The 22654-nt window shown below is 39.4% G+C and overlaps 1 protein-coding gene across 3 annotated transcripts in view; it reads left to right on the top strand.

The window, feature by feature from the left end:
* The window catches only part of GLP1R (glucagon like peptide 1 receptor), a 116021-nt gene that overhangs the window by 14666 nt on the left and 78701 nt on the right, over positions 1 to 22654 (top strand). For all 3 annotated transcript variants that reach the window (XM_039337108.1, XM_039337107.1, XM_039337106.1), the window contains exons 2-3: positions 4341 to 4406; positions 20889 to 20948. In XM_039337108.1, coding sequence (XP_039193042.1) covers positions 4341 to 4406; positions 20889 to 20948 — 126 coding nt within the window. The remainder of the gene's footprint in view (positions 1 to 4340; positions 4407 to 20888; positions 20949 to 22654) is intronic.

Here is a 22654-nt window from a genome sequence, read left to right as displayed (position 1 = left end):
ATGAATCATTCACATTTGAGCACTCTTCTTTAAGGGAGCCTTCCTTCCTTCCTTCCTTCCTTCCTTCCTTCCTTCCTTCCTTCCTTCCTTCCTTCCTTCCTTCCTTCCTTCCTTCCTTCCCTTTTTATCAAAGATTGCAGCCAGACCAGCAAGATAAACATGATAAACAGACTATACTGATTCCTTTTTTCAGTTTACTTTATGTGTAAATGGGAAAACCTAGGGGAAGATGGATTCATTTCAATATAGAGTTAAGGGTGCCCAAACATGCTTGGATTCATAAACCACCAACAAATCTTTGTCTAGGGTAGTTTAAACATCTGGTTATTTAGATATGCCTAAGCATTCTATCCACATTTAACATTATACAAAGCATTTTTCTTGATTTGTTGGTCTTCTGAAGGGAGAAGAATAAGAAAGGATTTCGTATATGTACTTTTATCCATCTAATTCTCACAATGTTTTATTAAACCAAAATGTTTTAGCTTGTTAAATACAAACAGGATTGCTTACGTTTTCTGTCTTAAACTTTTCTGATGATCTTTTTATCTGCAGATTTTGTTGCTGCTTACTTTAGATTTGATTCAGTGGTAAAACATCTTTGTGTGTTGCTCCATAATTTCTGAGACAAAATTTTATTATAAATCTAAATCATACTGTATTCTGACAGACTTATGTTGCATTTTAATTCTCTGCATCTGGTTTTATCTGGTACTTTTATTACCTGAAAGTGCCACTGCTATCTCTACATTTCCTTCCTCATGCTTAATAGTTCTTTCTTAATAGTAAGGGCAGAAATTTACAGAAAGCAGCAATAGTACACATAGATTGGTCAGTTTCTCTTGATTCTCTGTCCATGGAAGGAGTATAAATGAAATACAGGATTGAGAAGTGGTGGCTATCTGGACTGAACTAGAAAATAGAAATAGAAACTTTTGATTTAGGCATTAAGATCTAACTTCAAAAATTGCTTTCTGGTATTTATTCATTCAGTTTTTATCCTACCTGTTCCTTCTTAATGTTCCCCAACAACTTTGTGAAGTCATTTAGGATGTGAAACACAGCAATAAATCCATCCGAACATGGACTAGAATCTAGGTGTCCCTAGTCCAGTACTTTTACAAGTACACTATGCTGGCTCTCAATATCTTGATTACCCATGTTGGACTAAACATTCATTCATTTTTTGTTCATTTTGTCTAGGAATACTGGAAATCAGTCTACTATACTTGGAAATTAGCAAGTTGGGAAAAAATGCATAGAAAAAATACACGTATAAGCTTGCTTTTAAAATACTGACACTTCTATGACCGACAATATCAATTTTCAGAGAATATTAATTCACTTTGCAAACAGCAAGTAAGTGTGAATAAATGCTTGTGCAGTGTAAATGCAGTGTTTGGGAACTGTGCACAGAGCTTATAATTCTGAGAAACATGGATGCTGTGTGCTTTTATTAAAACTTCTTAATACTGATAGTTCTAACAATCGTTGGAAGATTGTGAAAGATACTGAGCTTGAATTGGGATTATTTAATATTTCCAGTAGTGAGGATTTTAGTGGCTATCTTAGCCTTTTCCCATCAATGTGCATTTATGTTATATATTTGAAATAAATCTATTGGCACACTTCAGAATTGAGACATCTTGGCATGGAACTGTGTTACCTTGGTACATAATTTTCTTTTAGCACAGTCTGTGCAACTCTAAAGTGTAATCATAAATTGTTTTTGTTAACAAAACAGAACTTGAAAGGTGATGATGGGAGATAATCCAACCTCTTTTGCTGTACTGGTTTTGTTAAAAGATGTTCTGGTTCAATAACATAAAAGACAGAAGAGGAAAAAACTTGTTCTTCTGATGGTGCAAAGTGGGTATAGAAAAGAATATTCTAAGTTTAAGAACATCCAGTATCATCACTTGTTATTTAAGCAAATTCGTGAAAATCAATTTCAGATTCATTATTTCCAAAGTTTCTGTTCTGTTTTGTTTCTCTTTTATTATTATTTTTCTTTTTCCTCTTACTGTTGTCTTATTTTCTTTTTTAATTCTCTCACTCTAATATTTTAGAATAATAGTATATTTGGTACAGAAGAGATTTCTCTTATTCCTTCGTGGTGGTAGCGTATATTATTGTATAACATAAGATATTGATCATTTGTAATAACAGTGGTTGGTCACATATTCGGTACACTTCTATGTTAAATTTCTATTATGCATTTGTTTATAGAATTGGTATTTTTGTTTATTGCTTTAGTATTGGAGTACTAAATGATTTGTCATTTGAAATTGGATTCAATTTTGTTCAAGTCAGAAGGATTTTATTATGTGACTAAAACACATGGAACTGATCAGCAATTTATTGTTTCGTGTGGAATGTTTTCAGATATATAAAAACTTTTCATGAGCAATTTTTCTAGAAAGTGATTTGAAAGAGTTTCAGGAGTATGGGGAACATGATCTCCTGGAAATTGTGAACAAATTTGAGGGGGACTGCCTGTTTCTTGAACCTGAACATGTAAAACAGGATTTGTTCTACCTGGACAAACTGCCTGTCAGTTTGGAGAAGCAAAACTGAGAAGAAAGCCTGGGGAAAGTCTTCCAGGACTATCAAGTTCGTGTGAAGCCTCCTGGCATGTACATTCAAAGTTGGAATGCTGTCAGAACGTGTTTCTGTTTTGCTTGGACAAGCTGGCAGCTGTATTGTTCAGGCAAAATAGAAGTGAGTTCCAAGGAGGTTCCAATTGCCCAAACCTACTCCCAATGTACTCTTCATTTTTAATTCTAACATTTTAATTTTAACATTTCAGGTGACTGCACAGTAAAATTTAAGAACTTAACTATTAAGGTATCTTTTCAAGAAGATGGAATGTGTCACTGTTGTTGTTTTCCTAAGAATTGGATAGTTTTCAATAGAAAGAGGTATGTTGGCTTAAAGCTAACATTTCTCTTTTTATTATCTGTTAAATGACTCTTCCAGTTTTCCCAAGAGCTTGGCTATTGCTGAACTTCCTTTCTACCCAATGGCATATTGATAATGGCTATAAATGACATTACTGTGCAATTTAACTAGCCAGAAGGAAGAGTCTAAAAAACTTAGCTGAACCATCAAAAATATGTATGCTTGTTGAATTAGCGCTTTGAAGATTCTTTCTGTCCCATTTCCAGAATCTAATTTTCAAATTATTTGTTTTAGATTAGGGGATAAATTAATCCTGAATGTAGGATGTGGATAAAGAGAAAAACGAATGGAAAAAGAAAAGTGAAATGTAGAATACAAGAATTCATTTGTAGCCACAGAATGAACAATAGATAATGTGTCTCTTTAATAAAATTTATCTCTTACTTTGTTCCTTGTTAAACTTTATTTTTTTAGGACACAAAGCTTACTGAATTAATTTGAAAAAATTGCTATACAGCAATGTGAGAGTCTTACCAACTGTACAGAAAGTGTTTGGTTGTGTTACTGCAGTTAAAGGTTAACTCTTTAATATTACACATTGAAAGCAAAACATTTAGAAAACCCTAGGAGACAAATATTATAATCACAGAATTATACAATAGGTTTTCAGCAGATAGCAATTTCTTTCAGTATCATAGGGTACAATTCAATTAGTTTCTATAGGAAAATGAAAGGTATATTGATGTTTTGAGCTGCTCCTTCTCCATCCTTCCATCTCCAAAAAACCTGTTTAATTTTACACATTATTCTAAATATTTTTAAGACTGGTAAATTATCATGTATTGGAAATTTTAAATTGTGGCTTTTCTGTGATGATAGCTTATCAGTTTTGTACTGTTTATTCTGGCCGAGCCTAGTGAAATGTTTAATTGAAAGATTTAAAAAAATAGCATTGGAAAGATGGGTGTTTACCATGTTCATTGACAAAATTGTTGACTGAACTGGCATTACAGAATTGGATAATATACTTCTGAAAGCCTAGTGATATATGGTATAGCTTGAGAATTTGTTCATTTTCTTGGCGTTTGGTATATTTTTATTCTCCCAAAATATAAGGGAATGGAAGCAGGAGGCAAATTGTGTCATTTTATTATACTTCTGCATTCAAAATCCTTTTGCAATCCTTCAGCATATTCAGAGGAAACTAAATATGAAAAATAAAGAGTTCCATTTATTCTGGCTGGAAATGTCAACAATAAAAGTTAAAACCATGATGAAATTGCCAAAAGTCTTTTTCAGTGGTAAAGTACCTATTTTATTCACATTTCTAATTTCTGCTTGACTAATCATAAGACATCCAAATAAAAATGAAAATATAACACAGTAGGGTTCTTCTGCCTTATTAACATATGTGTCTCTGTATATTATTCCTTACTTAGGTGTCTGAACATCTGTATTTGGATCATCTAACTGAAAAGCTGGAGCAGAGTGAGAAGAATGGTTCGGTAAGATTGTCAGTATTCCTACAGTAATTGTGTCTTATTTAATTCATATACCACTAGTGCATATTTTGTTTAGAGATTTATATTTCCAGCATAATTCTATTCTATATATACTAAAGCTTCAGTTTAGCATGATATATAGGTAGTTCTTGACTGATAATAATAATTGGGTCCAGAATTTTTGTTGCTAAGCTAGGTGGTTAAATGTGTGGTGCCCAATTTTATGATCTTTTTGCCATGATTGTTCAGTGAACACTGAAGTTGTTAAGTGAATCACATAGTCGTTAAGCAAATCTATCTTCCCTCATTGATTTTCTTGTCAGAATCCAGCTGGGAATATTGCAAATGGTGATCATGTCATCCAGGATGCTGCAACCATTGTATACATGTTGATCGTCAAGCACCCAAATTTTGATCATATGACAACTGGGATGCTCAACAATCATAAGCATGAGGATCGGTCATGGGTCACTTTTTTCAGTACTGTTGTAACTTTGAATGGTTGGTAAACAAATGGTTGTAAGTCAAGGACTACCTGTATAGACTCAACTGTTATGGTATAAGATGATTTATAATCTGATCTCTATGATTTGTTCATTAATTGATTGATTATGTGCCATCTAGTCATAGCTGACTCAGCAACCACCTAGACAGATTTTCTCCATAACAATCTGTACCTAATCTGGTCTTCCAGTAGTGTACTCATCACCACTGTAACTGAGACCACCCACCTTGCTGCTGGTCATCCTCTTCTCTTTCCTTCCACCTTAACCAGCATTAGAACCTTTTTCAGAGAGCTAAGGCTTCACATAATGTCCCAGAAATAGGGTAATTTAAACCTTGTAATTTCTGCCTTAAGTTAGAACTCTGCATTGATTTGTTAAATTACCCATTTATTTGTTTTCTTGGTTGTCCATGGTATTCTCAGAAGACTTTTCCAAGCATCAATACTCTTTCTATACTGCTTCTTTGAAATCCAACTTTCACTTCCAAAGAATGTCATCAGGAATACCATGGTATGCAGTATTCTGATCTTCATATATATTGACATTATGGCAATTGAATATCTTTTCCATGGCTTTTATGGATACTCTGCCAAGTGCTAGTCTGCAGTATATTTCTTGACTGCTTGTTTCCTTAGTGTTGATAATTGATCCTAAAAGGCAGAAACTATCTATTACTTGGATATCTTTATTGTCAATGCTAAGACTGTTTGTTATATTTATTGCCATTAATTTGGTCTTCTTTGTATTTGATTTTTGTCTCATTTTTTTCTCTGTGCATCTTGACTTTTAGCAGTAGAGTTTGTGGATCTTTTACATTTTCACTATTGTACTATTACAATAGTATCATCAGGATAGTATACAGATTATTGAAGTTTCTTCCTCAAAGTTTAAAACCATGCTTATCTTCTTCCAATCCAGCTGCCCTTAATATATATTCAGCATACAGATTAAAGAAATAAGGGGGAGGGAGAAAATGCAGACTGTTACATTCCTTTACCAACCAAGAACCAATCTGTTTGCCCAGTTCTGTTCATACTGTGAGTTCCTGATCTGTATTTTTTATGAGGACAATGAGATGTTCTGGGATTCCCATTTTTCTGAGCATATTCTAATGCGTGACATAACTGGTACAGCTGAAAGTCTTTCTATAATCAAAGAAGCACATACTGAGTTCTTTTAGTATTATTTGGCTTTTTCAATTAACCAGCATTTATCAGCCTTAATGTTTTGTTCACTAAACCATGGTTTTAAAAATCCAGGTATTAGCAGTAGATATGGCATTGTAATGCATACAATGAACTTTAGAATTTAAATACAGAATAATACAGAACACTCAATTAAGTCTATGATGCAATCCAAAATATTTGGCTGGTCTTAGGAACTAGTATAAACATAGAAAGATGGCTGCAACATCTCTCCCTCTTTGAGATTGTTTTGTCCTTTTGCTAGCCTGCCCAGTTACATGTCTGAAGCTCTAAGAAATAATAGAAGTAGTGCTGATGTTTGTTTAATGACCAAGATACTTTTGATTTCTTGATGCAAATCTTATTTTCTGTAGGAAATAGCTGTGTAACTTATTAGTTTTTTTAGCTGTCTAAGCTATCTTTCATTTTGTCTTGCTCTACAGCTGCCTAAACTGTATCAAAAACTTTTGCTGTTAAAAACAGGCATATTCAGAGATCAGTTTATTGAAAGACTTACATGAAAATCAGGCTCATGACATATGAGAATAGAATGTAGCATATATGAAGCTAATACTTGCTAAACTATTTTGCTGTTAGTCTGGCAATATTAACATGTCATGGTCCAATTGTTGTTGTTGTTGTTAATTGCGAAGTTGTGTCCGACCCATCGCAACCCCATGGACAATGTTCCTCCAGGTCTTCCTGTCCTCTACCATCTTCTGGAGTCCATTTAAGTTCACACCTACTACTTCAGTGACTCCATCCAGCCATCTCATTCTCTGTCGTCCCCTTCTTCTATTGCCCTCAATCTTTCCCAGCATTAGTCCCTTCTCCAGTGAGTCCTTCCTTCTCATTAGGTGGCCAAAGTATTTGAGTTTCAACTTCAGGATCTGGCCTTCTAAAGAGCAGTCGGGGTTGATCTCTTCTAGGACTGACCGGTTTGAACGCCTTGCAGTCCAAGGGACTCGCAGGAGTCTTCTCCAGCACCATAGTTCAAAGGCCTCAATTCTTTGGCGCTCAGCCTTTCTTATGGTCCAACTTTCACAGCCATACATTGCAACTGGGAAAACCATGGCCTGGACTATACGCACTTTTGTTGGCAGGGTGATGTCTCTGCTTTTTAGTATGCTGTCTAGATTTGCCATAGCTTTCCTCCCCAGGAGCAAGCGTCTTTTAATTTCTTGGCTGCAGTCCCCATCTGAGGTGATCTTGGAGCCCAGAAAAATAAAATCTGTCACTACCTCCATTTCTTCCCCATCTATTTGCCAGGAATTGAGAGGGCCGGATGCCATGATTTTGGTTTTCTTAATGTTAAGTTTCAAGCCAACTTTTGCACTCTCCTTCTTCACCCGCATCAAGAGGCTCTTTAGTTCCTCTTCACTTTCTGCCATTAGAGTGGTATCATCTGCATATCTTAGGTTGTTGATATTTCTCCTGGCAATCTTAATTCCAACTTTTGATTCATCTAGCCCTGCCTTTCTCATGATGTGCTCTGCATATAAGTTAAATAGGCAGGGCGACAGTATACAGCCTTGCCGGACTCCTTTTCCAATTTTGAACCAATCAGTGGTTCCGTGTCCAGTTCTCACTGTTGCTTCTTGACCCGCATATAGGTTTCTCAAGAGACAAATAAGATGGTCTGGTATTCCCATCTCTTTAAGAACTTGCCACAATTTGTTGTGATCCACACAATCAAAGGCTTTAGCATAGTCAATGAAGCAGAAGTAGATGTTTTTCTGGAACTCCCTAGCTTTCTCCATGATCCAGCGTATGTTGGCAATTTGATCTCTAGTTCCTCTGCCTCTTCGAAATCCTGCCTGTACTTCTGGTAGTTCTCGATCCACATACTGCTGGAGTCTAGCTTGTAGGATTTTAAGCATAACTTTACTTGCATGTGAAATGAGTGCAATGGTGCGATAGTTTGAACATTCTTTGACATTGCCTTTCTTTGGAATTGGAATGTAAACTGACCTTTCTCCAGCATGTAGAGGAATGTAGACTCCAAGAATGGGTTGATTTAGTCTTCTAGCCCAATCAGACCAAACAATTAAAGTTGCTACGCCTCTGCAGGGTCTGACCATGCCCCAGTTTCGTTTGGTCTCAGCCCTGAAGACACATGAGAATTTGGCTCCTAATTTAGATTCAGAAAGGTAGTTATTGCCATTCGTGGTTTCTCTATCCTTTTTTTTTCCTTCTTTGGGGGGGGGATTGGTTCAGCTCTGAGCTCAGTGCTGCACCATTTCGTCTCTCTTAATCAATTCCCTTCTCCGTGAGTTTTTCAGAGGCAGACAGCTGATCGTAGATTTCTGCCTCCTCATTACAATCCACCTCCCCCACCCCCTCCCAGGATCTTCGCTGTGAATTGGAAGCTTTAAACTATTAATTTTCAGCTGAAAACTGAAATCACCTTCTTAGGTTTATTACCAATTCAAACAACCTGCGGGCGCCATTTTGAGCCTCTAGAAGGCTCGATCCTCACACTACTCAAGTACTTCCTTGTTACTGTTGATTGTCAGCTGTAAATTACCCAAAAAAACAGCAGGTGAACTGTTTGACTAAAAGAGCTTATTACCAGATTACTTGCAGGAGAGGATCTTTTCTCTCAGCTTGTTTCATCTCTCATCAGATCGTCCCGGCCGCCATTTTGAGCTCTGCCTGATCACACACATTAAATTGACTGCTTTGTCCTAATTACAGCCTTTTCAGTCACGAAGTAACTTACTTATTTGGTGATTCTCCCTAAGTGGGGGGGGGAATAGGAGTTCTAATTACATTCCTTTAGATCTTCATTGAGCTGCTTAATAGGCACCATCTCAGGTTACCTAGTGGACATAGGGAAAATACCTTGAGTCTCTCACTCCATTTTATCTGGTAATATTCCAGACTGTGACTTACCAGTACCTTTTAAATATCCAGTGCCAACAGATTGGATGGCTGTTTGCCTTGCCTGTTTTCCGCTGTCTACATAGTGGTCGGCACTTACTGTCCTAGCCGTCACTAAGTGAGACACAAGGGTAAAAAAAAATGAGATAAAAAAATTTAAAAAAAAATCAATTAAAATAAAACAGAATTAAATTAAACAAGATACATATCTATATTCATATATAGACTTATCTTTAATTGATACTTTTTCGGCCAAATTGTCTCTATTACAGTGGGCCTGAAAAATTGAACGGGGAGGACAGCCCCTGAGCGTAGCGTGGCTTATATCGCCTAGTGACTCCGTGCTTAACGGTGGGCCAGACCTCACAGACCCTCGTGCAGGCCTGTACCACCCAGGTGGGCCGTGGCCTTCCTTTCTCCTGCAGACAAAGAGCCGATCCAGGGATCTTCTGGTGAAAACCTGCCCTTTCTTCTCCTGCAGAACAGGACTGATCCAGGGATGTCCTGGTGAAAACCTGTCTTTTCTTCTACTGCAGTACAGGCCAGATCCAGGGATCTCCTGGTGAACACCTGTTGTTTATTTCCTATTGTTTATTTCAATATGGCGGATAACACCGCTTCACAGGCTTCCACCTCCAGTGGAAATATAAAACGCAAGCCATCCAGTCTGGATATACCTGCAAAAGCCAAGGCCAAGGTCAAACGGACCTCTAAGGCCAATGACAAGCAAGCAGACATAGGGCGCTGGAGCGACAATTCTCCAAAGCCCAGCGGCAGACAGGAGAGACGCAGCTTATCCCCTCACCCCCTCTTGCATCCACATCAGGGGAGCATCGACCTTCCCCTTTTACACAGGCTTGGTCTCCCGAGCAGACCCTGGACCAGGGTTCCTTGCTGGGATATGAACGGGACCATCTGTCCCTCTTTGACCGAGAATTGAGATTACAGATCCAAGATTCAATTCCAGCTGCTGAGCCAGGACCTTCCTCAGTGTCTTGTGGGTCTCAGGGGGAGGTTACTACAGTCGTCCCTCCCCCAATCCCTTCAGCATCTTTCACACCGACGGCAGCGGGTCTTCGGGGCCCCGAACATCTTTCATTTACTGTCCAGCTCCAAGCCATGATCTCACAGGCCATGGCTCAGGCAATGGCGGCTTCAGGGAGGGCCATTCCGGTCCAAGGACCGTCAACCCCCCCCTACGCCCACAGAAACTAGGCATCCCAGGGAGTATGTGATCTCAGATCACGGTTCTCCACCTCAATCTGAAGGGAGCGAGATATCGGATTTTTCCGCTCAGATTCCGGAAGAAGGCATGTGGTCAGACGGGGAAGACATTCAGGCGGAGGCCATTCCTATGGTAGGGGTGTTTAATCCAAATTCCTTCTATCCTCTTTTGCAAAAGGCCTATGTCACCGGAAAAATTGAACCCGTGAAACCACAGACGACCGATCAGGACTCTGGACAGAGTTCTGACCCACTGTTTCTGGAACCGGTCAAGAAGAACCTACAGATACCTTGCCCCCCTATGTTTCTCAAATCCATTCAGGATCAGTGGGGATCTCCTGGAAGTTTCTCTGCTCTTGGGGGATTAGATCGTAAGCTCTTAGATACGGTCCCTTCCCTCAACGATGTCCTCGAAGTTCCGAGTGTAGACGAGGCTCTCGCCCCCATACTGTCAGACACCAAAATCCCAGGAGATATGTCGGAGGCCCTTAAGGCTGAGGACAAGAAGTCTGAGATTTCCCTCAAAAGGACCCATCAGGCATCGGCTTGGGCTATAAGAGCCTCAACATCTAACTCCTTTTTCGCTAGAATTGCATTAATCTGGCTCAGGGAATTACAGGCCAGATTATCCCCAGACGAGGTAAGGGTTCACCAGGATGTCACTAAATGGGCCATAGCTTCCAACGTGGCCGCACGCCGGTTGTTCTGGCTAAAAAATTTGAAGGCCGATACCAGGCACAAATGGAGAGTAGCTGCGGCACCATATCAAAAGGGTCACCTTTTTGGAGAGGCTCTCACTCCTTACCTGACTGAAAACAAAGAAAAGTTGAAATACTAGCTCATGTTGTCAAAAAAACGGGCAGACGTTTTTCTCCATACAATCGGCGTCCATCGTTCAAGTCTGGCTCAGACCGAACTACATGGAGAGGGTATCGGCCCTTTCAAGCAGGGCCGGACCGCTCATCGGACCGGTCCAGCTACAGAGACAAGCCAAAGCCACAATTCCAGGCTAAGCGGCCCTTTCGCGGCAGAGGAGCTCGTCCTTTCCGAAAGTCAAAGTGACTTGAGGCGGATTCCTCCCATTGGCGGAAGACTGGCACTATATTTCCACAAATGGGAAAGTACCACCACGGACAATTGGGTTCTAACCACTATCAGAGACGGACTGTCTCTGGAGTTCCTCACACTCCCCCCTCGGCGCTTCATCTCCTGCCCCTTATCCAGAAATCCCGTGAAACAAGGTCTCATGGAGGAGGCCATTTGTCATCTGTTAAGCATAGAGGCAATAGAGCGGGTACCCCCAGATCAATGGGGACTGGGTTTCTACTCCATCCTGTTCGTGGTACCAAAACCCTCAGGAGGATGGAGGGTGATCCTAGACCTCAAGGCTCTAAATCGGTACCTAATTTACCAAAAATTCAAGATGCAAACTCTTCATTCTATTCTGGGCAGTATTCGGCCGGGGGATTTTCTTACATCCATAGATCTGACAGAAGCTTACCTGCACATTCCCATACATCCAAATCACAGGCGTTTCCTCAGATTCAGGTATTCCAACCATCACTATCAGTACAGGGCCCTGCCATTCGGCCTATCATCAGCTCCAAGGGTTTTCACCAAAATCCTGGCAGTTCTCGCCGCACAGCTCAGGTTGGTACCAGTCCACGTTCAATGCTACTTGGACGATATCCTAATCCAGTCGTCCTCGGCACTCAACGCCCGTTCAGATGTGGCACTGACGATCAAGACACTCCAGGATCATGGATTTATGATCAACTTCCCAAAGAGCCATCTGATCCCAACAAACCGTTTGATCCACCTAGGCGCAATAATAGACACCAGCCAGTGCCGAGTTTTCCTGTCTCAGGAGCATCAGCTCAGCATACGTACGATGGTCACCAGGGTGCGCAAGGAGAAACGTGTAACCCTGCTCCTGCTGTCACAGCTGTTAGGGAAACTGATCTCATGTATTGCCATAGTGCCTTGGGCCAGGCTTCATACGAGACAACTACAGTGGTTTCTACTCCCTTACCAGAAACGGGGTGTAGCATGTTTTCCACAGAGGGTGCGAGTCCCACCACAGACACTCACATCCCTCATCTGGTGGTTGTCCCCAGCACTGTCCAAAGGATCCCTGTTCAGAGAACCGACTCGGGTAACCTTGACCACAGACGCCAGTCTGTTTTGATGGGGGGGGCACATCTGCAATCCCAATTCGCCCAGGGATGGTGGTCTCAATGGGATCTCAAGAAAAATATCAATTGGTTAGAGCTCAGAGCCATACACCTAGCACTTCGCCATTTCCACAAGAAGTTGGTGGGCCGCCACGTGCTGGTTCTGACAGACAATGTGGCGGCAAAGGCCCATGTCAACAGGCAGGGCGGCACTCGATCGCGGATTCTAATGTCCGAGGCCCAGTGTTTGGGGTCATGGGCGGAACAGAATCTGTTGTCCCTAAAGGCGGAACACATTTCAGGGGTGGAAAACAACCAGGCAGATTTTCTGAGTCGATCTACAATAGATCATTCAGAGTGGCGTCTACATCCCCGTCTCTTTCGGGAGATAACTCACCGTTTTGGTCGGCCCAAAGTCGACCTGTTTGCATCCCCGAAGAACACCCAGCTTCCCCGGTTTCTATCTCGGTACCCATCCCAGGGTTCGGAAGGAGCAGATGCCCTCCGCAGCCCTTGGCCGGCGGGCCTTCTATATGCATTTCCACCCCTTCCCTTGATCCTGGCCGTCATCAGGAAGCTGTTACAGGAACAGGCGGAGCTAATCCTTGTGGCCCCGTATTGGCCAAGGCATCCATGGTTCGCGGATCCCGTGAACCTCGCCGTAGCCCCCCCCTTGGCAAATCCCTCCATAGAGGATAATTCTAACACAGGGGGCCATATGCCATCCGGACCCACAGTGGCTACAACTAGCCATCTGGAATCTGAGCGCCAGTTCCTGATGTGCGGATCTTACTCTTCAAGGGTGATAGCTATGATCCAAGCTTCCAGACGGCCGGTGACGAACCGAATCTATGATGCCACTTGGAAGAACTTCTGTGACTGGTGTACCTGTAAGGGTTTGTCTATCTCTTCTGTCACTATTCCAGTGATTCTTGAATACCTCATGGATGGAGTGGATAAAGGCTTAGCGCCCAACACCTTGAGTAGACAGGTGGCCACTCTTTCCACGGTGTTCACCTGTGCCAACGCCACTCCATTGTCCCATCATCCCAGGGTCCGATCCTTTATGAAAGAAGTCTCCAACACCAGACCTCCGGTAGTACACAGGTATCCATCTTGGGAACTACCTCGTGTTCTGCAGGCACTCACTAGGTCTCCCTTTGAACCTATAAGGTCTTGTCCTCTTCACATTTTGTCCCACAAGGTGGCTTTCCTAGTAGCCATCACGTCGGCGAGACGCGTGTCAGAGCTGGCTGCTCTTTCAGTTAGGGAAGACCTGTGTACCTTCTATCAGGACAGAGTGGTGCTGAGGTTAGATCCCTCATTCATTCCCAAGGTGAATACCCTGTTTCACCAGGCTCAGGACATTGTACTACCAAACTTTTGTCCCAATCCTTCTCACACACTAGAAAAGCAGTGGCATTACCTAGATGTACGTAGGGCATTACGTCATTACATTAAGAGGACAGCTTCCTTTCGCAAATCGGAGGCATTGTTTGTCTCTTTCTACTCAACTTCCAAGGGACAGAAGGTTCCCTCCTCTACTATAGCCAGGTGGATCAAGGCCTGTATCGCTCAATTTTACCAGGCTTCCTCTTTACCTGTCCCAAGCCGCCTGACAGCGCACTATACTCGTAGCGCTTCCACATCGGCGGCGTGGCAGACTCAGGCGTCCATAGAGGACATCTGTAAGGCGGCTACGTGGTCGTCCCCTTCACCATTCATTCACCACTACAAACTCGACAAGTTTGCTTCCACGGAGGCCGCTTTTGGCCGTCGGGTTTTACAACAAGTGGTCCATTTCCTCACCGATACTTAACCAACCTGCTTCCCACCCGTGGGATCATAGGGGCTTTGGTATGTCCCATCCTTGGAGTCTACATTCCTCTATATGCTGGAGAAGGGGCGTTGTCTTACCTGAATGCCTTTTCTCAGCATGAGGAATGTAGACTCCACCCCCTCCCTGATTATTACTAGCAGCTAGGTTAGTGTCAGCAGTTCGGAGCCATCTCGTCACACAATCATTCGCTTCGCCCTTTCGAAACTGGGGCATGGTCAGACCCTGCAGAGGCGTGGCAACTTTGATTGTTTGGTCTGATTGGACTAGAAGACTAAATCAACCCATCCTTGGAGTCTACATTCCTCATGCTGAGAAAAGGCGTTCAGGTAAGACAACGCCCCTTTCCAATCCTGTGGCCACTGTTGAGTTTTCCAAATTTGCTGGCAAATTGAGTGTAGCACTTGTACTGCATCGTCTTTTAAGATTTTGAATAGCTCAGTTGGAATTGTCACCTCCACTAGCTTTGTTGTTGCTCAGAATTGGTCCAATTAAGCATCCAAAATGGTCCAATTAAGCATCCGTAATTGAGAAAGTACTGGGGTATTTACTATAGTAATCCAGGTGTTAGCAGTATATATGGATTGTAATGCATACAGTGGACTTTTTAAATAATAATACAGAACACTCAGCCCAGTTATGTGGCAGCACATAGCTGAATTTTGCTGATCTTGGAAAACTGAATGAGGTTATAATATTTGGAAGTGAGTTCATCAAGAAATAATAGGAATGTATATTAGAGTGAAAATTGAAACATAATTTCAGAAGGTGGCAATGGAAACTATATTAACATATTGCCAGAAAAATGTTAAGGAAAGTGTCCAGTAAGTCATAAAGGAGATTTCACCTTTTATTTGTGACTTTCAAACTTCTGAATGCTTAGTGAATAGAAGTGCCTTTGTGCAGAGCAGCCTTTAAAATCAGATTGCTGGTGAAAATGGCTTTTTTCCCCTGGCACTGTTTTTCCCAAATAAATGAGGCAAAGATACGTTGGCTTCAGGGATGTAAAGACAGATTGATGTATGTAGTGTGAATTGTTCTTCAGAATGCAGAATAGGGCAAATGTTAAATAGTCGGATGATGAAAACAGCTTCACTCAATTTACAAGAGAAATCCCAGTGCATGCATCTGTTATCTGAAAATAATACTGTGCATGCATTAATTTATGCACTTTTGGCATCCATCTCAATATGGTGTTTGCAAAGTTATTGCAATGTTTACATGTTTAAAACACTACTTAAAATAATCATAGGAGGAATATCTAATTAGAACTGATCAATACACTGGATAAATATGCACTGGATCTTTGGTAGAGTGACAGTAGCTTCAGAGGAAGTTACCCTGGGCCTGGGCCATAGACAATTAATTAAAGAAAGCAGCTTCCTTTGGCTGGAACAATAGCTTTTGAGACATAGTCTTATTCTTCATTTGCAATCACTTGCTATTAGGAAATGCAAGACCCATGAAATTATATACTAGAAATTATGTTTAATAGTTTTGTAATTATTCTTTCATTGCCTTGTGTCTTCAGCTTAGCTTAGACCCAACAGTTTAATATTGATATGTCCAAACTAAACAGTAGTGAAAATATAATAATGGAATGTATTTTTCAAAGAAGGTTTGAAGCTGAGAATTATTGTGCTGCTCTATAGATTTCATCTTTTTACAGACTCACAGTTTTTCTAAGTTTATTAAAATAGAAATAAACTGATGTGTGAATCATAACAAATTGTTCTACTTTAGCTTTAATTTTTTAAAGTTTTATTTTAATTATAGTTAGGTGCTTTATAGCTTGTGGAAAACCAATTAAAACATAGTAAATTAATTATTCATAATGACTACAGTGAGATTTTCAATATTCCACATGTCTGTTGGCAAATACGAAGAAAGGAAGTGTTAATTAACTAAGCCATTCCAGTCTGCTTTCAGGTCAGAAAACTTTGATTTGCTTTATTGCCAGCTATTCAGTGGGAACAGGATAAACATAACTCATTAATCTTGTAAATCATTCAGTATCATTTCATACCCTTAATATTTGTATCTTGCCAGGATATTTGGGAATTAAAATGCTATTTCTGAGATCTCACTTCTTTCAGGGTTAGTTTCAGTGAACAATATTAATAGAGTTCTGTTCACATTCACAGGAAGTGAGATTGTGAAGTCTTGAAGAGTTTCATATTTTCCTCAATACAGCAATCCATCTTCCCCTTCTGTCTGAATCAAGTGGGATATGGTTTGACTGCTGGTGGCTAGAGAAAATTATGAGCTGTCTGACACTAACAAATTGGTGTATATTGCAGTAACTGTGCCTGTTGGCTCACAGATCAGAAGCCAACAACAAACTGTGACTTCTTTCCTTAGAATATTCTGAGATTAAACGAAGTATAATCCCCAATTCAGATAAGATGCTAAATGAGCTACAAATACAACTGCCTGTGATTTGCTAGCTATATCTGCTTGCAGAAGGCACCAGCAAGTTATATTTCTAGGGTGCTGGTGGTGGGAGGTGGAAATGAATCATGATGTCTTCCCATGTTCTGTGGATTGATTCCAAAACCTGAGTGGAATACAGAAATTATTTTGCATTAAAATAAAAGTTGTTGTTGACCTTTTGAAAAGATATTGAGTTTCTAATCAAGTTTAAACAGGCACAATAGTGTACATTGTCACATATTATCTCACTGTTTACATCTATTTCCAGTTTCTTATTCTTTTTGTATTATTCCTTCTATGTTGAATTTTAGATTATAAGCCTATCAGAGAAAAAAGGATATGTTCTCTGAAATAGCTCTGTTTTTGATATCCTTCCCTTCCCTTGTTTGCCAAAACCAAATTATTCCGTCATCCCCACCACCACGACCACCATCAAAAATTCTCTCTGCCTATATTTCAGAGTCATGTGAAACATAAGGGTGCAATTGCTTCCCCTCATAGCAGGAATGTAATGTTCATACGGTTTTAGTTTCAGTTTGACTGAAGTTGTTTTAATTCTTATATTTCTTAGAAGTATTAATCATTGACGCAGATATACTCTTGTAATCTTATCCTGAGAGTTGTATGATTGAAGTGGTATAAAAATAAAGAAATAAGCTTAAACTAACACAGTGGCATTCATTGAAATGCATTACTGAGTGATTGCTACTGGCAAAAAGAGATTAAAAAATGATATGTGGTCAAGCAGCCTTTCATGACAAGGCATTGCAGTATCACTCTGAAGGAACAGAATTTTGCTCGGGAATCTTTTAAAAAAATCATAAAATGAAATGTATTTATTTAAATAATGGAATATTTGTTCTTTAGTTACTAATAATTACTGCCTATAGATTTTAAAAATGCAGTAACTAATGAAAATTAAGGTTTGTCCAAAGTAAACTAGCATGATCATAACATTTTCTAAAGTAGGATTTGGAAGATGTCATTAATGCAATTTTAGTTGATTAATTAAACTGTTTTAGTGCAGAATTATATCAAATTTCCATCAAGCTTAATTTAAATGAAATTTTGTAATTATATAAAAATTTTAATTTTATACAATTCTGGTTTATATAAAATTACAGTACTACTGTGAAGGTTGGGGTTATAGTTAGAAATGGTTATTTCATTCTTCTATTTCCTTTGTCTAAGGTACAGTTTCTGTTGTACAGCTTTGGTTTGTACAGTGCTTTTGGAGAAGCAGTGGGAAAGGTATCAGGTTTACTCAGACAAATGCTTAAACTAGAAGGCTTGTAGGCAAAGACTTGAAGACGCAGCTCCCTAGTTTTAGAAGTATTAGAGATGGTTCTATTGCTGATAGTAGCGAAGTCTTTAGTAACAAAGAGAAGCAGCATGATAAACTGTAAATTTCATACCATATATTTAGCAGACTCAAGACTGACAGTTTCTTTCCCCTATCCTTGCATCACAGCAGGCTGAGAGGCATTGATTGCTTACTGGAAGTAGTAGTGGTTTCCCATGGATTGTTATTGTAATGGACTAGTCCTGTCTCAAATCTTCTTCTGACCATGCCCATTCAGGCAAGAGTAGGCCTCTGCCTATTAGGCATGAACTCTTGAAATTGCTTTTGATGGAACCTGGCTGAGTTACTGTTATGGGAATAAAAACTGGAGGATTGTCTCCACATAAGCAACCTTGAGGGAGAGGTATTCATAATAGACTGCTTATGCTGACAGCAAAATGACAAGTGCTACGTGATGACATGGTCAGATAAATAAAATAGCTATGTACTTGCATCAAAATATCTGAAACAATAGTGTCAGTTGCATAGTAACATTATTATGTATGTAGAATCATTGTCTTCCTCTTTCCCTTGCCACCGTAAGTACCACAGTATGAGCTTCTGAAGTAAAGGCAGGCTATAATCTAATCTATAAATTAATAAAATAAATGCCTCTTTATATATTGAACCACGTATTTGGGTTATAGGGAATTAGGGGTTTTCTGTGTTGAATATTTATATTTTTAAATCTCTGTGATGTATTCCTCAAACATTTTAAAACTTTGTAGGCTTACTACAGCTTTTTCCTGTTCTTTCACCATTGCAGCGGGTGGTGTGAAGATCCATCAATACAGCACATGTGTGTATTTTTAATCGTACATGAAAACTAGCTCTGCATCAAATTCTGTTGTTGAGGCTAATATTAGTCTGCATGAAGATTATTGATTTGCTTATTATGGTTGTTTGGGTTCCCTTTCGTTCTGTTGATTGGGATAATTTCCATTTTCTGGGGGAAAAAACCCTGGTAACAAGTTGGTATTTTCATTTCCAGAAAGATTCACTCATCTTACTATTTGTCTTCATTCAAGTTTTGAAGTCATTTTAAAGAATTTAACCTTATTGCCTAGAGCACAGCAAAGATTAAGCTATATATTGGATATCCTGCACAGTTCTGTTAAATTTCTATTTCCTTTGGCAGATCTTATTATTGTGTTTACCCAGAATGTTATTTCCTGTTAATATGAGGAAGGATTGTGTTTATTTTTGATTACTTGCCCACTTGCTACTCATGTACACCCTTAGCTTATCTCTCTGCCTACATTCTTATTACTGCAGAATTTTGTCAGTAGAACTGAGAGACTTGCTTCTTATTCATAGAGCTTTGTCAGTGAAATAGGAAGTAGAACATAGAATATAGAATCATAGGGCTGGAAGGACTTTGAAAGTCTTCTAGTCCAGCAACCTGCTCAAGGCAGGAGCCTTATATGATTCCAGTCAAATGGTGGTCCAGTCTATTTTTGTAAACTTCCAGTGATGGAACACCCATAACTCCAGGAGGCAAGCTGTTCCATTGATGAATTGTTCTCACTTTCAAAAAAACCTCTTCTAGTTTGGATTTCTCTTTAACAAGCTTCCACCCATTACTTATTGTCCTACCCTCTCATGCTTTGAAAAATAAGTTGATCCCCTCTTCTTTATGACAGGCCTCAAGTACTGGAATTAATGGATGGATGGAAAAGTTATTTTACCAAGTTCAAATTTATATGTCCCCTGCATAAGATCAGTTTCTTAAAAAAATATTTTTTAAATATGCTTGACATGTTAAAGCAACAATATCTACAAAAGAATATAAATGATAGGTTTTTTTTTTATAACAGGCAAGAAGGCATGGTTAGGGTTTTCTAAAACCAGACTGTGATGGCAAAGAAGACTATTTTCTCTTTCTTTACAAAATGTAGTTTTCCTTTGTTGCCTAGGGTACCCATTTTTAAGATGTTGCTGCTGCTTAGCAATAGCAGTAGCACTTAGACTTATATACCACTTCATAGTGCTTTACAGCCCTCTCTAAAGTAGTTTACAGAGTCAGCATGTTTCCCCCAACAATCTGGGTCCTTAATTTACCAACCTCTGAAGGATGGAAGGCTGAATCAACCTTGAGCCAGTGAGAATCAAACTGCTGGCAGTCAGCAGAATTAGCCTGCAATACTGCATTCTAACCATTGCGCCACCATGGCTCTAGGTTCTTTTTCCTATTGCAGCTTTTCTTTGTCTTTTTACTTAAACAATTACTTACTAGCTTTTGGACCATAATCTTTGTCCACCAATCTGAAATTATTTGTTGCTAAAACAGATATAAAAGATATATATGTATGATTGATGTGAGTAAAAAAATTTTTGTGCTCTTGTTGAAATTTAAAATATTGAGGTATTTTAGTGTTTATTTAAATTTATGGATAATTGGAGTTAACAATACATACTGTATTTAAATGTGAACTTGGCTTAGCCGATTAGCTGTTTCACTGTTGAATGGCTAAGTATGTGAGTTTTTATTATTTGTGTGGAGGATACCAGTTACTCACTACATTTATTTTTTGTTTAAAAGTGAGAAGAAGCCTTTAAATCAATATTTTATACTGTTGATGGAAGAAGATAGAAAACTGTGAAACTCAAATGTAACCAAAATCCCTTTGTATGGCATTCTGATGGTCTTTTTGTCTTATTCTGCCCCTAAATTGTGTGTCTCTTGTTCCCTAGAAGAAATGGACCCCCAGTCCATTACAGACAATGAACAGTAACTTTGGAGGTTGAGTCATTTTCAGATTTTTAACTTCTCTTTCCATCTTACCCAATTCTACACCAAAATGTCTTTTTTGAAATACAAGAAACAAAATAATTGGTTTATTCTTTTTTTATTTGTAGTGCAGAGCTTTTGTCCCTCAACTTATATTTATTTTATTTCTAGATTGTCAGTAGAGAGAAGAAATGGGAATTGCCTGCTCCCCAGCTTATACCTTCCTCTCCAGTGAGTACTTTATCTTCATTTGCTCTTCAGATAGTATATCTCTGTTTTTCCACTCCTTCTTTCCTACTCTTTAAATAACTGAGCTCATATTAGCTATTCCAATAGATGAAAACAGGCTCATAAAGTGGTGATGTATTTCAATTGAAACTGTGATTCATGTTAGTGCCCTCCTGTGCCTTGTTCGCTTTAGTTGCAACCTTTTAATCTTTCAAAAGACTTCCTGCGTCAAAGCAATGTTTTGTGATCTGACTTGGGAAATGAAAAACACAAGAAGAGTTGTGTAATAGCTACTGAATGAATCTTCCTATCTAGAGCTTTGTAACACGATCACCTGAAAGGCTTGACACCATTTTGGCATCGGGCAGATGAGACACCTACACCCCCTAAAAAGGCAAAAGAGAGTGAAAGTCCATCTCCATCAGCTTTTAGTTTCTTAGATTGTATTACATTCTCTTATAGTTTACTGTGAACTCATGAATGAAAGGTAAACTTGGATTACAAATAGGCAATTGGGATCAGAATTTCCATCACAAGCAATGCAGTCATAAAGCACAACATTACCTGAACGCAATGCTTAGTAACAGTAATTCAAAAAGTCCCAATTGCTGGTGTCACCCGAGAACTGCATGGGGCATTAAGGGAACAGCTCAGGTGATCACAACTTCCAATTTGTTACCAGCTTCCCCGTTGACTTTGCTTATGAGAAGATGGCAGGGAAGGCCAAAAGCCATGAACAGGTGACCACAACTTCCTGTAATATCCTAATTGTCTACTAGATACTAAGCATCCAGATCACAACCTAGTATTTGCTTTAGTCAGGGCTATGAAATATCTTCAAATTATTAGATGACAAAATAGTCCATACCCCAAAGGTGCTTTTTCAAGAGGCAACTGAACTTTCTTGTTTTCCTTGGAAGAGGGTTTGTTTTTTCAGCTCTTGGATGAGAAGCAAAATGTCTTCAAAGAAAAACAAAGTCCAGTTGCCTCTTGAAAAAGCACCTTTGGGACAGCCATGATCTGGATGACTGAGAATCTTCATAGACAAAATAGTCTATACTTCAATTGCATAGGCCTTTTCTGAATAGAGATAATCCTTGCTTAACATTGCTTACAATTGACATTGCTAAACAACATGGTCATAAAGTTTTATGTCACATGATTGCATGGCTTAATGATGGCAATTCCAGCAGCTCCCATTTCTGCTGTTAAGCGAGAATTACAGATCATTAAGTGAGGAACATTGCTGCCAGATGGAATCTTACCAAAGTGACTTGGCAGCCTTTTCTGCAACTGTTCCCATTGACTTTGTTTGTGGGAGCTGGCAGGGAAGGTAGCAAATGGCAATCACATGACCACAGGGAATTGCAATCGGTGTTACTATGAGCTGGTTATCAAGTATCCAGATCGTGATCACATGATCACAGTAATGTTGTGACAGCTGGAATTTCAAGGACTGGTCATAAGTACCAATCACTCAGCATAATCGCAAAGTAAGTGGTCACTAAACAATGATTACCTGTAAAGCAGTTTGTGTCCGTGATACATGTACATGCAAAGGATAGGAGTACTAATCACATTGTCCTGTCATTTTTCCCTTTCTTTGCATAGATCCCTTTTTTGTAAGATGTAACGTAGGTTCAAAGGCAAAGGACTGTTTCTCACTATTCTTTAAAAAATGTCCTTTTACTGTTAATTTCATGATTGTT

This window comes from Crotalus tigris, unplaced genomic scaffold (genome assembly GCF_016545835.1).
Source record: "Crotalus tigris isolate CLP2741 ecotype Arizona unplaced genomic scaffold, ASM1654583v1 scf7180000017668.6805642782:7212621, whole genome shotgun sequence".
Lineage (NCBI taxonomy): Eukaryota > Metazoa > Chordata > Lepidosauria > Squamata > Viperidae > Crotalus > Crotalus tigris.
This window is presented reverse-complemented; position numbering and strand designations above follow the sequence as displayed.